Source organism: Eubalaena glacialis, chromosome 11 (genome assembly GCF_028564815.1).
Source record: "Eubalaena glacialis isolate mEubGla1 chromosome 11, mEubGla1.1.hap2.+ XY, whole genome shotgun sequence".
Classification (NCBI taxonomy): Eukaryota; Metazoa; Chordata; class Mammalia; order Artiodactyla; family Balaenidae; genus Eubalaena; species Eubalaena glacialis.
The window spans coordinates 51,800,977-51,821,457 of NC_083726.1; the positions used below are offsets into that span (position 1 = coordinate 51,800,977).

Consider the following 20,481-nt stretch of genomic DNA (forward strand, 5'->3'; position numbering starts at 1 on the left):
ATTTATCTACCAAAACAGGTGGTGGACCAGATTTGTCTACCATATTGGATAACACAATCCTAGAAGGCCCCAGGAGGTGACCTGGCCCACATCACTCCTCTAACCTCATCTCCTGTCACTCTCCCACACTGGCCTCCTTGCTGTTCCTGTTTCTCAAACCTGCTGGCCAGCCACCCACCTTAGAACTTTGGCCTTGGCTATTCTCTCTACCTAGAATGCTCTTCTCCCAGATATTCACATGGTTTAACTTCATTACCTCCTTCAAATCTTTGCTCAGATGCCACCTTGTCAGTGAGGCCTACCCTGACCACCTATTTAAAATTACAACTGCACCTCACCCCCACTCCTTTTCCATAGCATTTACCACCTTCTCCCATAATACATAGTTTACTTATTTTTTTTAATTACATCTGTCTCTATCCCCTTCCTTACCAAATATAATCCTCATAATGTCAAGTATCATTGACTATTTCATGGACTGACCTATACCAAGCACAGAGAAGAGAGTCTGACTCAATACATTTTTGTTGAGCTGAACTGAACTTGAAGAACAAACTATACTGATAGAAGACAACAATCACAAATGTTCTCAGAGGTAAGAGACATTATTTCAACCATGAAATAAGAGCCAGATTCAATGAAAAGAACATTCCAAGATATCTACTCCAATCTCCACCCAGTAATAATAAAGACCCTTCACTACTTATTTGTCTAGAAATGCAACAGAAAAACTGGATTATAAATTTGAAGAAATAAATAGAGCAAAACATTAATGAGATGGAAAATAGGAGAGCTGATAAGAAATTCAGGTAACCAGTTCTGGAGGTCCAATATCCATACAGTAGAAGTTCTAGAAAGAAAAAACAGAGAAAGCTGAGGATGAGATAATGAAATTATTTAAGAAAATTTCCCAAAATTGAAGAATATGAGTTTCCAGAATTCCAGAGTCCCCATCACAAAAATCCATGGGAGAAATTTCTCCCAGTTCTCACAGCTACGAATATTTGCCCCTCTCAACAACTGTTTGTTTGTTCATTTACTTTAACCTAGTAGACATAGTCAACTGACTGCTTCTCTCTTTGCTTTGGGAACTTTGGCCTTAAGGGAACTTAAAAGCTAAATCTGCAGTCTACATTAACACGCAAATAGGACAGTATGCATATCGGCATTCCAATCCACTCTTGGCAGTAATCCTTTTACCATGTTTAACTTTATTTTCCACTTGACATGCATTTTTCTCTTTAAATAAATTTATTTATTTATTTATTTTTGGCTGCGTTGGGTCTTCGTTGCTGCACACGGGCTTTCTCTAGTTGCAGTGAGCCGGGGCTACTCTTCATTGCAGTGCATGGGCGTCTCATTGCAGTGGCTTCTCTTGTTGCGGAGCACGGGCTCTAGGCACGCAGGCTTCAGTAGTTGTGGCACGTGGGCTCAGTAGTTGTGGCTCGCAGCCTCTAGAGCACAGGCTCAGTAGCTGTGGCGCACGGGCTTAGTTGCTCTGCGACATGTGGGATCTTCCCGGACCAGGACTCAAACCAGTGTCCCCTGCATTGGCAGGCAGATTCTTAACCACTGCACCACGAGGGAAGTCCCTGACATGCATTTCTTTATATTTTAAAAAATCATGCTCAACTGTGGGCACTTTGTGTAAGCCATTTCAAATTCTTTCTGGAATTGAGGTGGGGTAAGTTAATAAATAAAGCACCTTCCACTTCAAAAAAAAAAAAAACCCTATGCTAATTAATGTTTGCCTACTATTAGAGAATATAGTCTAACCTATAAAATTTCTACATAAAAATGAAAGTGGGGGCTTCCCTGGTGGCGCAGTGGTTAAGAATCCGCCTGCCAATGCAGGGGACACGGGTTCAAGCCCTGGTCCGGGAAGTTCCCACATGCCACGGAGCAACTAAGCCCATGCGCCACAACTAGTGAGCCTGCGCTCTAGAGCCTGTGAGCCACAACTACTGAAGCCCGCACTCCTAGAGCCTGTGCTCCGCAACAAGAGAAGCCACCACAATGAGAAGCCCGCGCACCGCAATGAAGAGTAGCCCCCGCTCGTCGCAACTAGAGAAAGCCCACACACAGCAACAAAGACCCAATGCAGACAAAAATAAATAAATAAAATAAATTTATATAAAAAGAAAGTGGATGCAGCTTTGTCACCAAAACAACATAATGGCAGAGAGAGGAGTTCAAAACAATGAGATAAATAACAGAGCCACAAATAACTTGTGAGAATTAACAATATTAAAATAAAGTTGAAAAGCAAGTTGCAGCAAATGCAATGTGGTGTCCAGAATAAGATTCTGGAACAGAAAAAGGACATTAATGGACAAACTGGTGAAATCAAAATAAAGTGTATTTTTAGTTAATAGTACTGTACCAATAGTAGTTTCTTAGTTTTGACAAGTATACCATAGTTATATAAGATGCTAATATTAGGGAAAGCTGGGTGAAGGGTACATGGGAACTCTCTGTACTAACTTCCCAACTCTTCCATAAATCTAAAATTATTCCCAAATAAAAAGTAATTACCTCACAAGGGTAGAGGAAGGGGATACATTTATCAAAACCCATCCCACTTTGTAATTAAAATGTGTTTGTAAATTATACCCCAATAAAGTTGGTTAAACAAATAAAAAAGAAGTTGCAAAAATATATATAATCAATACAATACCATTTATGTAAAACTTGGTTACCTCGTTTCTACATGAACAGACAAATTCAGGTCAGAAATCACCTCTGAGGAGGGTGGGAAGGCCTGGGATGAGGGGAGGGCAAATGAGGCAGCCACTTTGGGTACAAAATTTAAGAGGATACCAAGAAACTCAGCATTGCTTTGGGTACAAAATTTAAGAGGATACCAAGAAACTCAGCAATCAAGATAAATAAATTTAAAAAAATTAAAAACTCTCCAGAAAGTGGGCACAAAGGGAACATAACTCAACATAATAAAGGCCATATATGACAAACCCAAAGCTAACATCATACTCAACGGTGAAAAGCTGAAAGCATTCCCTCTAAGATCAGGAACAAGACAAGGATGCCCACTCTCGCCACTTTTATTAAACATAGATTTGGAAGTCCTAGCCACAGCATCAGAGAAGAAAAACAAATAAAAGGAATTCAAATTAAAAAGGAAAAAGTAAGACTGTTATTGTTTGCAAATGACATGATAGTATACATAGAAAATCCTAAAGATGCCACCAGAAAGCTACTAGAACTCATCAATGAATTCAGTAAAGCTGCAGGACACAAAATTAATATATGGAAATCTGTTACATTTCTATACACTAACAGTAAACTATCAGAAAGAGAAATTAAGGAAACAATCCCATTTATAACCACTCCAGAAAGAATAAAACACCTAGGACTAAAAAGGAGGCAGAATACCTGTACTCCAAAAACTGTAAGACACTGATGAGAGAAACTGAAGACGACACAAACAAATGGAAAGATATACCATGTTCTTGGATTCTTTCAATATTGAAAGCATCAATATTGTTAAAATGACCATAATACCCAAGGCAATCTACAGAGTCAATGCAATCCCTATCAAATTACCAATGACATTTTTCACAGAACAAAAAATTTTTAAATTCTATAGAAACACAAAAACCCAAAATAGCCAAAACAAGTTTGAGAAAGAAGAATGGAGCTGAAGGAATCATGCGCCCTGACTTCAGACTATACTACAAAGCTACAGTCATCAAAACAGTATGGTACTGGCACAAAAAAAGACACACAGATCAATCCAATAGGATAGAAAGCCCAGAAATAAACCCACGCACTTATGGTCAATTAATCTGTGACAACAGAGGCAAGAATATACAATGGAGAAAAGACAGTCTCTTCAATAAGTGGTGCTGGGAAAACTGGACAGCTACATGTAAAAGAACAAAATCAGAACATTCTCTAACACCATATACAAAAATAAACTCAAAATGGATTAAAGAGCTAAATGTAAGACCAGATATTTTAAAACTCCTGGAGGAAAACATAGGCAGAACACTCTTTGACATAAATCACAGCAATATTTTTGGGGATCCATCTCCTAGAGCAATGGAAACAAAAGCAAAAATAAGCAAATGGGACCTCATTAAACTTAAAAGCTTTTGCACAGCAAAGGAAACCATAAACAAAATGAAAAGACAACCTATGGACTGGGAAAAAATATCTGTAAACAATGCAACCAACAGGGGATTAATTTCCAAAATATACAAACAGCTCATACAGCTCAATATCAAAAAAACAAACAACCCAATCAAAAATTGGGCAGAAAACCTAAATAGACATTTCTCCAAAGACATACAGATGGCCAACAGGCACATGAAAAGATGCTCAACATTGCTAATTATTAGAGAAATGCAAATCAGAACTACAATGAGGTATCACCTCACACCAGTCAGAATAGCCATCATCAAAAAGTCTATAAATAATAAATGCTGGAGAGGGTGTGGAGAAAACAGAACCCTCCTACACTGTTGGTGGGAATGTAAATTGGTGCAGCCACTATGGAGAACAGTATGGAAGTTCCTTAAAAAACTAAAAATAGGGAATTCCCTGGTGGTCCAGTGGTTAGGACTTGCACTTTCACTGCTGAGGGTGTGGGTTCAATCCCTGGTCAGGGAACTGAGATCCCGTAAGCCACACGGCGTGGACAAAAAATAAAGTTACTTGCATTTTTAAAAAATTTTTTTTAAAAACTAAAACTACAAATAGAACTACCATATAATCCAGCAATCCCACTCCTGGGCATACTAAAAACAGAGTTACCATATGATCCAGCAATCCCACTCCTGGGCATATATCCAGAGAAAACTCTAATTTGAAAAGATACATGCACCCCAATATTCACAGCAGCACTACTTACAATAGCCAAGACATGGAAGCAACCTAAATGTGAATCGACACATGAATGGATAAAGAAGACGTGGTATGTATACACACACACACACACATATACATACATACAACGGAATACTACTCAGCCATAAAAAAGAATGAAATAGGGAATTCCCTGGCGGTCCAGTGGTTAGGACTTGGTGCTTTCACTGCCGGGCTTGGGTTCAATCCCTAGTCGGGTAACTAAGATCCCACAAGCTGCACAATGCGGCCAAAAAAAAAAGGAAAAAGGAATGAAATAATGCCATTTGCAGCAACATGGATGGACCTAGAAATTACCATACTAAGTGAAGTAAGTCAGAGAAAGACAACTATATGATATCACTTATATGTGGAATCTAAAAAAATGATACAAATGAACTTATTTACAAAACAGACATAGAAAACAAACTTATGGTTACCAAAGGGGGAAAGGAAGGGGTGGGGAGGGATAAATTAGGGATTTTGAATTAACAGATACACTCTACTATATATAAAATAAACAACAAGGACCTTCTATATCGCACAGGGCCCTACTGATATATTCAATATCTTGTAATAACCAGTAATGGAAAAGAATCTGAAAATATATATACATATATATTTACACGTATAACTGAATCACTTTTGTGTACACCTGAAACATTGTAAGTCAACTATATTTCAGTTTAAGAAAATAATTTAAAAGTTAAAATTTAGAGCAAAAAAGATCCACATTGAACAAAATATCAAAATTTTAAATAAAGGCAAGATCAGTAAGAGTGCCATGCCAAGTGACACTGGAGACGGAAGCAAGAGGGAAATTCAGTTATCCTGGTCCTGACCGCTCTTTCCCTGGGAGACATGGGAAGGCCTGCAGGATGAGGCTTTAACTATGTCTTAGATCCAGAAAATAAAGACAGCTCTGAAGCAGAGAGTGCAAAACATTAGAGTCTGTACAGTAGTTTCAGTACTTCTGTGTATTTTGTTTCCTAATTAAAAAAATAATAAAAGCAACAAAACTTAGGAAGAAAATAATGCAAGGTACTCTATCTTGGCAAGCTATTTAAATTGCTTTATAAAAGTCCATTCTTACCTGAAAAGTGTGAATAGTTCTTGCCCATGCATGTTTTATGTGACAATATTGCATTAGTTTCCCAAAATCCACAGTTACTTCGAAGCCAGCCATATTATTAATGGTCAAAAATCTTTGCTTTCCAAAAGTTATATCAGTTTTATCCTGTCATCAAAACAAATAACTGTTTTGTATGTTTTCAAATATGTACACTGTAAAGGTCTATTTTGGGGTTGAACATAAAATGCAAGCACCTTATGAATAAAATAGCATGTATAATTGTTAAGAATTTCAAAAAGCTTAAAATCTATGCTTGAGCACCTACTGAATATAGACACACCCAAATATTTTAATAACCACAAATGGAAGTTTTGGGTCCTTGAAATTTAACCTTAATTTGACTCTTTGGAGAACAGTCTGTGTTGTCTTTCTTATTTTGAAGACTATACATTTCACTTCTTGCACTGACTATGTAAGTCTGCATGTATTTTTTGCAAAGAGTTTACTTTTCCTCACAGATTTTAAAGAATAAACTTGTAAGTTTAAAAGGGTGTTTATACAATGAGGACAAATTCAAGGTGACCGCTTCTATAGTTTCTACATTTAAGCAGCAACCAAGCAAGTGATGCTTTGTAAAATATAATAAGTGTGTCACTTGTCCATTGTTTTTTGTTACTCAAGCACTTCAAACTTATTAAAAATATGTTTCTTCACAAAGCCTTCCAGACTTCCCAACTCATTTTATGAGGCCAGCATTAGTCAGACACCAAAACCAGACAAGATATCACTAGAAAACTACAAACCAAGATCCCTCATGGACACAGATGCAAAAATCCTTAACAAAAAATTATAGAAGAACGCCAGCTCTGATATGATTAAATTCTGAATCAATCCTCGGGCAATAAAAGAAAACCAAATCTATCCCTCATAGGTAAAAAGGTACTATTTTTCTGTTATCATTTACCTCTGTTATGAAAAATACTTCTCCATTGCAGAGTCGAATACCACTTTCAAAGTCATGCTTATTTTTAGCAAAACCATGAGGAGTACCATTGAAGTCTTCGCCACTGGCCTTTAGTTCATTATTTTGTTGGCTGTTGAAGGTATTTTCAGGGAGTAAGTCTGAGAGATACACATTCCTGGTACAACAAATTTTATCACCAACTCCAAATTCAAGTCTATTCTGATGGTTTCTGGGTTAGAAAATAATAATACAGCATCAGAGTTTGGAAAACCTCAATTTCATTTTCTTTAAGCATTGACTCTTACTCAGATCTGATCCAGTTCTCAAAATTATTTCCACAGTCTCTTTACGTCACTTTTGTTCTCCAAAGGTAAACAAGAAATCAGGCTCCCTCAGTTGTGGTCTGACTATCTACACTTTCTGCACACCTCAAACTCAGTGACATTTCCCAGTCGAATTTTTTCAAGTTAGAAATCTTGGCATAAAGGCTGATGTCTCTCTTTCCCTCTATATTCCAAAAGTTACCAAAAATCTTATCGACTGTACCTTTTAAATTCATCCTCTCCTCTCCAATCTCTCTTATCACTACCCCAATTCAAGTCTTACAGCACTTACACATGTCTATTGTAATAATTATATTATATCAGAATAATAGCAGCAAATCAAATAAATGCTGGTGATAATACCAGTTACCGTGGTAAGTGCTTTAGGTATATTATTTCATTTCATCCTTACTACAACTTTATGAGGGAAATTCTGGGTAAGTGTCCTCTTTTACATACATAGAAAGGTGAAATTACCTGCCCAAGATCACAATTACTGTGACCCAGACTGGATGGCCCCAATCTTGTGCTTTTCAACCCTTTGTTGGGCTACCTATCATGGTTTTTTGTGTCTTTCCTCAATAGACAGGGAGCTCCTCTTGAAATTTACACTTCTCTGGGTTCTCTGCACTTAAAAAGAGTAGGTATTGATAAATGCCAGAGAAGTGAGTTAGTCTGTCCTACGTGTGAATAGAGCGGCTTTTCTATGCTATTTCCCTGATAAAAGTCCACCTAAGGTGCTCTCTGTAGGCACCCTGTTGCTAAGGTTCTTGTACACATTCCACACATACTCTAATTTGAAAAATTGCCCTGAATTCTCCACGCTTATCTTGGAGAAGCTAGAGGTAGGAAACCACAGGGACAATTTTATTCTTTATTTTTCTTATTACCCTGATTACCAAAAAGTCAATTCCTAAGGATATATATTATATTTAATTGAAGATATCATTTGACTTCACAAAGGAGAAAAAAGATTTTTAAATATGCGCTACAGTGATAAATGTCAAAACAAACAAAAGCATGGCGAATCCAGGAAGCACGGTCCTCACTTGATTAGACGGCCCGTGTAGTGCTTGCAACAGCAGGTGTTGATCACATCACAGTCCTGCCTGGAACACAGAAAAATACAAGGGTCATCTTAATGGAATCTCTTTTGTGTGGATTTCTGTTACCAACAATTATGAGATACTGGATTCTATCAAAAGTTTCCAGGACTGGGACTTCCCTGGTGGTCCAGTGGTAAAGAATCCACCTTGCAATGCAGGGGATGTAGGTTCAATCCCTGGTAGGGGAACTAAGATCCCACATGCCACGGGGCAACTAAGCCCACGTGCCACAACTACTGAGCTCGCTCGCCTCAACTAGAGCCCGCGTGCCATAAACTACAGAGCCCACACACTCCGGAGCCTGCGCGCCACAACTAGAGAGAAAATCCGCACACCACAACTAGAGAGAAGCCCGCGCACCACAACGAAGAGCCCGCGCGCCGCAACTAAGACCCGATGCAGCCAAAAATAAAATTAAATAAATAAAAAATAAATCTTAAAAAAAAAAAAAAGTTTCCGGGACTTTCTCCAGGAAAAGTATTGTGTAATTTTGATCTTAACATAACCCTTTCTTCCACTCAGATATCCTATGAGTTACCAAATATAATATTTGGTAGAAATAGCACCTCTTTAGGGAATTCCCTGGCAGTCCAGTGGTTAGGACTCAGCGTTCTCACTGCCAAGGGCCCGGGTTCGATCCCTAGTCAGGGAACTAAGATCCCACAAGCTGCGAGGCGTGGCCAATAAAAAGAAAGAGCCCTCTTTAGAAACTGCCTTCTGCTGGACCTAACCCAAGAAATACCTCAAAATAAGAGAATTCACAGTGATGAACTACCAGTCTCCTATTCCAACAGCACCTAGATTCATAAGATATGAGATTTAAAAGCTTCATTAAAAACACCAAAATTTTGTAAATGCTTTACCTTCTAAATGCAATAAATTGTGATGTTTTCGCATCTTCTAGGTCCTTTTCTTTGAGTAAAGTACTAACGGCAGAGTATAAATCTGATAATTCAAGAGAAAAAAGTTAACACAGCAAAGCACTAAATTATAACATTGTTTCAATGGAGAAACTAATTCAGAATTCCTGCTAAGGGGTCCAGGAAAACATCTCACCAAATGGGATACAAGTTCACCATGGTAGCGTCAACCTCATTTGTTTCATCAGCAGGAACAAGAGAAAAGAGAATGAAGGTGATGGTTCCAGACACTCTATCCTCAATCACTAGCCAGGACAGCTCCTAATTTGTAATATCACCACTGCATATTTACTGATGGTTTGTGAATGCTGAATTTAATGTATGAGCAAGAGGACAAAATATGTAACATAATTACTAATGTAAGACTTCTGTCTTAAGTTCTAGCGGTACTAGTGGTCATGAGTTATAATTTGAGAATCTATACGCTTTGCGTATGTGATTTCATCTTTAATCTTCACAATACTCACATGATGCATGTATTATTGTATACAGGGCCGACACTGAGCTGATACATACCAGTATAACATATGGAGATATTTCTGTTTTAACTAGAAAATAGCTACTCCCCGAACACCACAATGCCCTCCCTCCCACCCCAGCCATGTCTTTCCTTCCTCCAGAGCCCCCAGATCTCCCCATGATTCAGCAACTAAAAGGTTAACCCTGACACAGGAAGGGCATCCATTCCAAGAGTGACCAGACCCTACCAGCTATTAAATAGTTTAACTAGCACCACTCATTACATCCTTGTTAGGACCCTGAAACTGAGGCTCTTGGAAGTAAAAGAAATTTTCCAGTGGGGTAGGGTGACCAGCCTCCCTCTTTTAGAGCTCAGATCGTTGACAGTGATGATGTCCACTTACAGCTTGTCCTTCGCAGAGCACTGAGAAGCAGGCTTCCTCTAACCTCTCTCAGCAATGTTACAAATCAGGGAACATTTCTCAGGAGAGGCAGAAGAAATAAAAATTGGGGTAAAAACATTCCAGGCTTTTGGGTCTTTCCCTCTTAGCAGATAAACCACAAGGGAATGAAAAAGCCCAGGCCTTGTGATCCCCGCTCTAGGAAGACTGAATCAGTTGCTCGCTGAGCCCTTCATTTTTCAGATGAAGGAAGGATTATCATTAAAAAATGTCCAAGACTCAGCTCACCGCCAGCCAAGCCCCGCTTGCCAAAGGTCTCACAAAACACTGGTTTCTTTCACACACACAGGATCGCGCTGTTCTGCTCCTTGCTTTGTTCACTCTCTCTACATCTCCCAGATCAATACGTACGCTGTACTTCATTGATTCTAAGATACGCATTTTTTTCTCATATTTTAACATCTCTGGAATTCTAGCCCAGCTACGAAGCCTGTCTTAGGCCTTTGTACCTTGCAATAATGGGAATAATTGAGTAATTTATTAAGAAATACTTATTACTTAAGTATTAAGGAATAATACTTAATTATTAACGAAAAAATACTATATGCCTCTCTAAGGAGTAATTTATTCAATTCTCTTAAAGAAGAGACTCATTTCCCAGCTGAAGTTTGTAATTAAGATAGAAAACAGCTCCAGCAAAGCTCCACTACCATTCTGAAACAACTTTTTTTTTAAGTACATTCTCATTAATGTAAAGAATGGGTGCCAGAAATAAAACTAAACATATTTTAGGTAGATCTAAATGGAGTGGCAAAGAAAGCCAGTTTCTTAACCATCTTAAGTCTCATTTTCTTCATCTGTACTAATACCTACTATGAACTAAGTAAGCTGTGGAGAGAATAAAACATTATCTATAAATTACTCACAACATGTGTAATAAAAAACAAGTCAAAAAACAATACACAGCTTTTAACCAAATTATGTAAAACTAATATATGTCTGTGTATGGATATAATACGGTTTAAAAAAAGAAACTCCAAGCTCTTCCTATAGATGTGACCTTTATGGGGTTGATTCAGGGGAAGAGGACAGGGGATGATTAAAGGAAATATTAATTTTTACTTCAAACACTTCTGTATCACTTGACTTTTGTTAAGGAATATAAATGATTTCTATAATAATTTAAAAAAAGCCAAAAAGGCATTTATAGAATCCTATTATTACATGAGCTCATTTAAAAAAAAGAATAATGTAACATGTGAATGAACACTAACCCAAAGGAACTGAGAGGGGAAATACAAAGGAGGAAAGGCTTACAGATAAAGTTGAATGTCAATTAATTTCACATGCAGAGTGAAAGCTGCTAAGGAGGAAGGATATACCTTGAAGAACTGTGGCAACTACCATAAATCCTCAATAAAAATCATTTAAATTTTCACTAATTCAATTTTGAGTAAACCACTACACTATTTAAAAAAGCGTGCTAAGTTAAGTTTATAATATAAAGATCAAATTATTTAAATAAATAAATAAATTCAATTTAAATAAATTCATTTGCAATAGATAATTTAATACCTATTATTCACAAAAAACTAACGTTCATAAAGTTCCTCAAAACCTATGAACGCCCTCAACCTTCACAGCTGTCCCCCAGGCACTGTCACTATGACTCCCATTTTACAAATGGTAGAGTGATGTGACATGGGTCATACACATAAGGCAGAAGATTCCCTATCCCATGCACTTCCTCAACCCTGCCATGCTGTCATCCTAACACCCATAATTAGAAGTGGTGCTTGTCCATTTTACTAGAAACAGAACTATTAGGAACTCAGCTTGGCAAGAGTTTGACAGCCATTACTTTTGTTTCACAAATGTACTCAAAACAACAAATGTAGTATTTACTTTTCCAGCAAATACTGTACTTTTACAGTATTTGCTGTAAAAGAAAAGCTTCATTAAGACATGCTTTCTCCTGAATGAACCTGGATTACTTAGGGCTTTGCTTTATTTTAAACTAATCATCTACATCCACTTATTCACTCAACAAATATTTACTAAGTCCTTAGTATGCATGTGTCAAGAGCTTACTTCTTTACAAAATTCTAAAGTAATCTGCTTTTGATGATTAATAAATTAGCTTATTTATTTTCAGTGCCTAACGTTTTATTAGCAATATTTATTTTTACCATCAAATAAAATTATAACTAGTCATTTAATAACTGTATTACAAAACTGAAATACTTAACCCTATATAACATAAAAGTTTATACTTACAAGAGTGATGATTACTTTTTGAGAACTGAGAACTGGCATCTTCTTCTGGGAGTCTAACAAAAATAAATGATTTATCTTGTATTGAGACAGGGAATGTTGGATCATCAGAGATATTCAGCTCTGCATCAAATGTTGGAAACTGGCGTCTTGAGATTCTTAAATAAAGGTAAAATAATACACCAAGAGCATTAGTATCCAAAAACGTATCTTCACATATGAGCAGAGATAATGTCATTACAATAATTAATATCTGTGAATAGGTCATAAATAGGGTAAAAGGGCTACCCATATATGCATTATAAATAGTAAATGAGTTTCAAAATACACTTAACAAGACCATAATGTTACCTTTATCCATCAGTCCCCTACCCCTAGCACATTAAAAGCATTAGAAAAAATTGTCATGGAATTTACTAAGCAACATTCTGAGAACTTGACCTACTTTTCTCCAGACCACTAAAGAACCATACCAAGTAGGTATTATCCTCATCTCACAGAGGAGCAACATGAGGCTTAGTTAACTACAGTGGGGTCGTCCAAGATCACAGAGGTAAAAAGCAGGGGAGATAGGGGGGAAATCTGGGCCCACTGGGCTCCATATTCCTTTCTATTTAAATTAATTTAAACTCTTTGGGGCCTTTTCCATACATTTACATCATACTCTTTCTTTTCTCCTTTCTTCTGTATATATCATATATATGGTCTCACCTTCTCAGCTGAACCAAGTATCCACATCTTCTCTTTGTTTCTGTTCCCTCCTCATCCTTCTTTTGTTCTTGTATTCCCCAAGACTAGCAAGTCATATCAGAAAGCACAGTAAAGGCCAGGGGCCTTGTCATACTAGAGTCCCTCCTTGGTTATTTGGAAGAAAACTGACACCCTGTAAAGACCTAACAGCAGCCTAGCTATCAAAGGTACAGTACCCTATTGTGTCATCTTTCAATCCTTCCCAACAGGGTTGGAAGGGAGGAAAGGAGAAAGAGGGAAGAAGGCTGTCCCTGCTGGAACTATCCCAGATTTAATTTGGGGTACTGAGAATCACCATGGATTTCCTGTTTTGCTTCTGACCCAGGACATGTAACATACTTCTATCTCTAGAAGCTTTTCCATGGTATCATTGGGATCCTTCTGTCGTTAAACACTTGGTGATGATGACCAAGAAGAAATAATGAAAGGAGCACAGCTCAGCCCAAAAGATATCGAAAGGGTTACTAAAAGGAATTCCTAAATTTCAGATAATATTGAGTTCTAAGAAACCTAGTGTGCTTTAGATTCTTCCAAGATTTCTAGACTTTAAAATGACCAATCATCTACCAACATTCCAAAACTGAGGTGGACTTTAGGTAGGAGCAGAAGAGTTATAGGTAAGAGTTATAGAAGAGTTATAGTTACACTTCCAACTGCATTATTTTTCTTAACGTCCCAGTATGAACCTACATCATCTACCCTATTCCTGTCCATTCTGCATCTACCTCCACTATCTTTTCCAGGGTAGATGGGGCAGGGAAATAGTAGGCTTTGAATATTCTCGTTTCTGCTGACATCCAACCAAGAAAATGTTTACGCAACAAAAACAGCATCTTGTAGTCTAATACAATATCCTGTCCTGCTGAATATCTGAACCCGATAGCTACTGCAGACCTCCACATAAGCTACTAAGTTTTTCATCCATCATTAAAGAAATAAGAACTCTTCTGACAGAAAACAAATCATCGTAAAGAAAGCACTCCTTTGAGCAAAATCTACCTTCCAATTTAATTCTACGTTATCTAGTAAGTCATTTTTTGTCCTCAAGTATAGTCAAAAATCTAGTTCCAGGTCCTAAGCCCCAGATGGATACATACCAGGTCCAAAGGCAGGAGGACAGACACACAAAATGTTGCACAAAGAAGACCTAAGGCAATGAAGTTTCAGGCTAAATTCGTGATCTTAGCAACAGTTCAGGACCTGTGCTAAATTTTTATTCAAATCAACTATAATCCTCTGCCACTCAGCTGATTGCCCCATGATCCCTATAATTCCCAAAATAACGGATAGTGATAAGGTAGAACCAAAATAATTCCATGCAGATACAGAAATAAAGCATGCACTACAGCCAATAAAGGGAAAATGAAACCTAAAACCAACCAACAAACAAAAACAGCACCTTGTAAAAGAGAGTCAAAAACAAAGATAGGGCTTCCCTGGTGGCGCAGTGGTTGAGAATCTGCCTCCCAATGCAGGGGACACGGGTCCGAGCCCTGGTCTGGGAAGATCCCACATGCCGCGGAGCAACTAGGCCCGTGAGCCACAACTACTGAGCCTGCACGTCTGGAGCCCGTGCTCCGCAACGAGAGGCCGCGACAGTGAGAGCCCCGCGCACCGCGATGAAGAGTGGCCCCGCTCGCCGCAACTGGAGAAAGCCCTCGCGCAGAAACGAAGACCCAACACAGCCAAAAGTAAATTAATTAATTAATTAATTTTTTTTAAAAAGATAAATTTTGGCCCAATGAATAAAAAGTCTCTTAATATTCTGTGGTCCTATCACGTCTACTACAGAGGATTACTCTAAAGGCTTATGCAAAGATTAAGGAAAGAGAAGGATTCTTTCCTACTTTAAGGAGAGTAATATGCCACAGGTGCCACCAGGATTCATCAAGGAGTAAAATACCTTTTTCTTTACCTTTTTCTTTTTTTTTTTTTTTTTTTTGCTTTGGGCTCCCCTTATAAAAATTATAGGAAATGTCTTCCCCAAGTCACCCTTGAACTCTAATGAATTCATTTCCAAGTCTCTGTTCCCCTTGGGTTTATTCTGGTCTCTAAGCCAGATGCAACTTTATTTCACATATATACTTTTAAAATCAAGAAAACACATTTATACTTAAATTTCAACAATAATTTATCTTGGATCAATAATGAAAAATACTTTGCTTTTCTAACTGCGGGACAAAAGGTATACATACACCTGAAGGACAGAAAAGGTTTGCTAAAAGAGCATGGTAAACATACTGCACTGAATCACCCTAATTCAAAAGCTAATATTTTTTTTTACCTTTATTTCTAATACGACAGAGGGAAAATGCAAAATTTTAGTTATATTATACCTTGTAGCATTGTCCACAATTAGTTCAGATTCTGCTCTATGGTTTGTCTTTAGTTCAACAGCACAATTTCTTGACTTGAGAGTCTCAAAAAGATCTTTCAGCAAGTTACCAGGTTCAATACTGGGTAACTGTCTAATATCACCTAAAAGGGGGAAAAATAGGTAGAGTAGGTTTTATGTAACTGGGATCTCGAAATTTAGAAATTATTTTTATTTCTCCCTACTGACATATGCTATAATTATAAAGACTTACTCTGAGGAAATATGAAAAAAAATCTTCGTTTAAAATTACTTAAGAACATTAAGTCTTCAAAAATATTCAACAACAACAATAACAACAAAAACCATTCCAATTAAACAATATAAGATAGAAAAAATAGTGATAACACAGTAAGGTAAAACATGAATTGAACTTTTTTCGTATCTATAAACACAGGCAAACTGTTGGGGCATATATTTTCACCAACAGGTAAAGAAAAAAACAGGCCTTAGATATCTAGAATTTAGTCACTTATTCAATCTTGCTCAATGTCTTACTAATCATGGAAGAATCTATGGCCTCAAATAAATAAACTTAACGTACAAAATGCAAAATAAACAAACCCAGTGCATTTGATAATAAATTCTAGTAATGTAATGATAACATTTTGCTCTATTAAAAATCTTTTTACTTTAAACAAACAAGCAAACCTTAGAGAAAAGAGAAACTATTTTCTGGGTGGAACCTGAGAGAATGCTTAAGCTATTAATAAAATCAACTGCTTACGCAATATCCTCAAATACCTAAAACAGTTATTTATAAATATACTGATTCTCTCATTGCAATTCTCTTTTTTCCTCCATTAAAAAACATGGTCTACACATCGGTTCTACCTAATAGCATCAAACTGAATCTCACCGGAATTGGAAAGGACTTACGAGGCTGGTGAGGTCTAATGTGAATTATTAGCTTAAAATCATAAAATTACTTTTAAGTGTTCTATAATTCAGACTTTCTATTACTTCCAAATGATCTACATCCTGATTTACTCTGAGTCTGTGAGAATTTTACTATTTTAATAGTCATCATTTAGGTAATTACAGTAACTCCTCACAACTCTATTTCATTCACAACCTAGCTTGCTGATACCCTGGCCAAAACAAAGAGCCACCCAAGCTGATAAAGAGACTGGTCAGACTGAACTCAGAGTGGCTTCAGAGTGGGGTCTGAGAAATGGCTTCCCGCCTGTAGGATATGGATATTAAAACAGTGAAATGGTATAAAGAACCTATTAACCACAATAATTTGAACCAAACAATTAGGATTCCAACAATATTTTAACTTACCAAGGATAATAAGCTTAGAAAGTTGGGAGTGCTCACACAGTAAATTTAAAACTGATTTAAAGATTCTGACAGATACCAAACTCCCTTCATCCACAACCAGAACTCTAACCGAAGAAAATTTCCATGGCATGTCCTTGGTCATTGTTTTTTTCTCCCATAAGTAGAAGCTATAATTGACCTACAAGCAAAGTATGGCATTCTTAAATTCAGGTTATAAAATTTACCAAAAAAAAAAAAAATTTTTTTTTTTAACAACATACTCTTTTAAAACAAAACTCTTAAATGGGGAAGGGACAGGGAGGATGTACATAGAGTAACATAGGGAAACAGACTAAAGAAATAGAGAACACAAAAGTTATAGGATGAATCCCAGAAAAGACAGATGAAACAGTTCAAAAAATTGCTTCCCAGGGAGTACTTGGTGTGTTTAACAAGCTTCTCACACAGCACCATTCCACTGCAAGAATCCCAACTGTTCTCTTATCACTCTTGACCAGAGAGAACTCCCTATTGTTTTCTACCCCCAAATAAACCTTTCTCTTGGCCTTCTGAGATGGCCCAAACACTTAAGCCCCACTCTTCTCCCAACTGTAATACTCCATTCTGGAAATTAGGGGGTGCCTCCCCAAACTAACTATGAAAATACTACTTTTTCTCCTAGTATTCTAAACTCCCTTACTTCCCCAACATTGAAAAAACCACCACCACCAAGACAACTAAAAAAACTATTTATTACAGGGGTAATAATATTTACTATTTAAAAAAATACAGAAGAGGGAAAAATTTTTTTGTAAAATTACAACCAGAGAATGTTAAATGTTTTGTTGTATACCGTTCCACAAATGTTTCTATGTTGTATGCATATATCTATATATGCTCACTTACACTAAAAGATTATTTGCATTTTTATCTGCTAAACCTGGTATCCCTAGCCCAAGGATGATAAATAAGTGGCATAAGTGCCACCTCAATGCCTCTCCTGTGCCCTTACACTCTTTCCTGAGCCTAAACATGGCTTCAGAAATGTCCTCCCAGCATCCCAACCCGATATTAAGTTACTACCAATTGATCAGAGTTGGAACATAAGATGAAATCTAGTAATGATCCCTCTCTGGCCTCTCCTTTTCTAATTCAATCCTTCAGACTAAACAGAAGTGAAGGCGTAATGGAAAAAACCATAAACTGATCAGAAGACTCTTCCACCAATGAGCTACACTGAACTTCTCTAGGACCATGCCCACTCATGTGACAAATAAAAGTAATGCAAAAGCAATTTCTGAGGTGGCTCGTGGGTCTATGATTCTAGGTAGCCTTCCTTAGAACTGCTTTCTTCATTTCACTCTCTTGCTTAGGAACCTAAATCGCTCCCCAGTAAATCAAGTCCAAGTTTCTTTGTTAGGTATACAAGGTCCGTAGTAAATGAGGGGGTCATGGCACCTTGGAAAGAGAAGCAAGCTGGGAGGTCAGAAATGTGAATCCCAGCGCTAGCTCTGCACCCAGTTAAGGTTTGGGGCCAATTGTTTTAACACACCCAAATTTTAACTGGCTCTCCTGTAAAATGCAGATAACATCACTTACCCACTTCACTAGTTTGTCAAGGATTTAATGAAACGGCAAGATACTTTACAAACTTTAAAGCTCAAATTCTCGGTCTAAACCGAGTGTAATTCCCATTATTTTACAATACACAGACGTCATTCCAATCAACGCAGTCCCCTCAAAACCCTCTACATGCACTTGATCATTCACCTCAATGCCTCTGGGAAGGTCCTTCCCTTAAATAAAATGTTCTTCTCCTTACCTGAGCTTCCTTGTCCATTAGACTCCAATTCAATTATTATTTCCTTCAGAAATCTTCCAACGACTAAGTTCCTTGATCTATAAAATGGCAGATCAGGGCTAAAGGAAACTCTCCAACTCTTTACAAGTTTAAAACTTCAGGACTCTTAACTATAGCCAAAGCTATTTTTTTCAAGCATCTTAATTCATTTGAGATTTTTATTATGCAACTACTATTTGCCAGGCACTGTTGTAGGCAAAGGAGATAAAGCACTAAACCAGATGATCCAAGTCCTCACTTTGACGGAGCTTTCATTCCACAAAATGTGGACTCATGTTTGAAACCAGTCCCATTGAGAAACAGGGCATGTGGCAGAATCTAAACTAACTACAGCATTAAGCATACACTTTAGTTTACCTGACCTTTTTTTTTTTTTTTTTTTTTTTCATAATAAGACTTTCTCAATGAAGGAAGCAGTACACTGATCTACTTTCTGGCACAAGCTCCTATCTCACTGCAAATAGTAACAGTTTATAGACTGGCTGTTTTGAGTGGCACTGATCTAAATGATTAGCTACCACAAGGCAAGGATCTAGAAGACATTCAATAAATGCCTACTGATGGCTGTCAGGAAGAAATGAAAAATAAACTCATTACATTAAGCCCGTGTTTAAAGCAAATGTTTTATGTAGAGAAAAAATGTAAAAGGCTTTACCTGACATAGCGTATAAGCGTTGAAACCAGTTTTCTGTCTCAGTAAGCCAGCTGCTTTCCCTGTAGGTGCTGTAAGTAAAACTTCTATAGCCTTGCCCGGCTTCGGCTGACTTTGCTGGGTGAAGGTAATCCATTCTTCTGGTACATTCTGGTCTTGTTCAAAATCTTCACAAGCTTTTTTCACTTCTCTTTCTTCCAACAGCTCTATATGCTTAAAAAGCTGGCTAACAATTGTGGTCTTCCCACTACCACCTTTCCCACTTATGACTGTCACAGCATTGGAGCAAATCATGTCCAAAGCAGCCACCTGATCCTGATCCAGTTGGACTTCACTTATTTCTGCCTTAACTTCATTTTCACCATTATCCAAAATATGGTCACCGCTGTCCTGCGTGTCCCAAATATCCACAGGATCTTCTAATCTTGTTTCGTCAGGTTTACTTTTATTCAGCGTATCATCACTTCCTGAATTCTCAGGTCCTGTGGTGTGAATAGACGCAAGCACCTTTTTGACATCAACATGTAATCGCCACGGCGACCTTGTCATCAAGTCACAGATTGAAGAGGCAATGCCTCTTTCAGCCTGGTAAAGGTCATAAAGAAAGACACAGCCCTTTTCATACGTCACCACACCGATATCCTTCAAGAACTTCAGAGACTGCCAAGCATCATGAAAAGACATGCGGTCTGACAATTCAGAAGTTAAGTCAGCTTCTTCAACACACGTGTGCCCTTGCTCTCTGCACATCTGCTTCAGTTCAGAATATATTACTAATGCATTCTTCTCCAAATCAGTCATCAACTGGAGAAGAGACCTGCACTGACAAAACGATGTCCAACTTGCCTCACATTGCAGAAGCTTCAACTGTCTGTAGGTTATCTTTAAGAAAAGAAAGTTCAAGTTTGCTTCATAAAAATTATAAATATTGATGACTATTATGAGAATTACAGTGAAAACTATGGTGTTTATTAATAATTTTTTAAGTCCCAGAAGACATGTGTTTCAACAAAATTTGGGGAAAAAAAACTATGTACCAAATACATCACTAATTTTTTTTAATTAACTGTACTGTGATTAGAGATCTATATAATTTCATAATTAAAATTATGTTTTTTCAAAGCAATACCCATACAGTTTTAAAAGTCAAATAACACTATGAGACTTATCACAAAAAATAGGAATCCTCTGAC

The 20,481-nt window shown here is 37.4% G+C and overlaps 1 protein-coding gene across 1 annotated transcript in view; it reads right to left on the reverse strand.

The window, feature by feature from the left end:
• The window catches only part of HELB (DNA helicase B), a 33,706-nt gene that overhangs the window by 7,998 nt on the left and 5,227 nt on the right, over nt 1-20,481 (reverse strand). Inside the window, exons 4-11 of the mRNA XM_061205340.1 lie at nt 19,292-20,170; nt 16,797-16,974; nt 15,472-15,613; nt 12,389-12,543; nt 9,195-9,276; nt 8,275-8,334; nt 6,903-7,131; nt 5,960-6,103 (exon numbers count right to left, since the gene is read on the reverse strand). Coding sequence (XP_061061323.1) covers nt 5,960-6,103; nt 6,903-7,131; nt 8,275-8,334; nt 9,195-9,276; nt 12,389-12,543; nt 15,472-15,613; nt 16,797-16,974; nt 19,292-20,170 — 1,869 coding nt within the window. The remainder of the gene's footprint in view (nt 1-5,959; nt 6,104-6,902; nt 7,132-8,274; nt 8,335-9,194; nt 9,277-12,388; nt 12,544-15,471; nt 15,614-16,796; nt 16,975-19,291; nt 20,171-20,481) is intronic.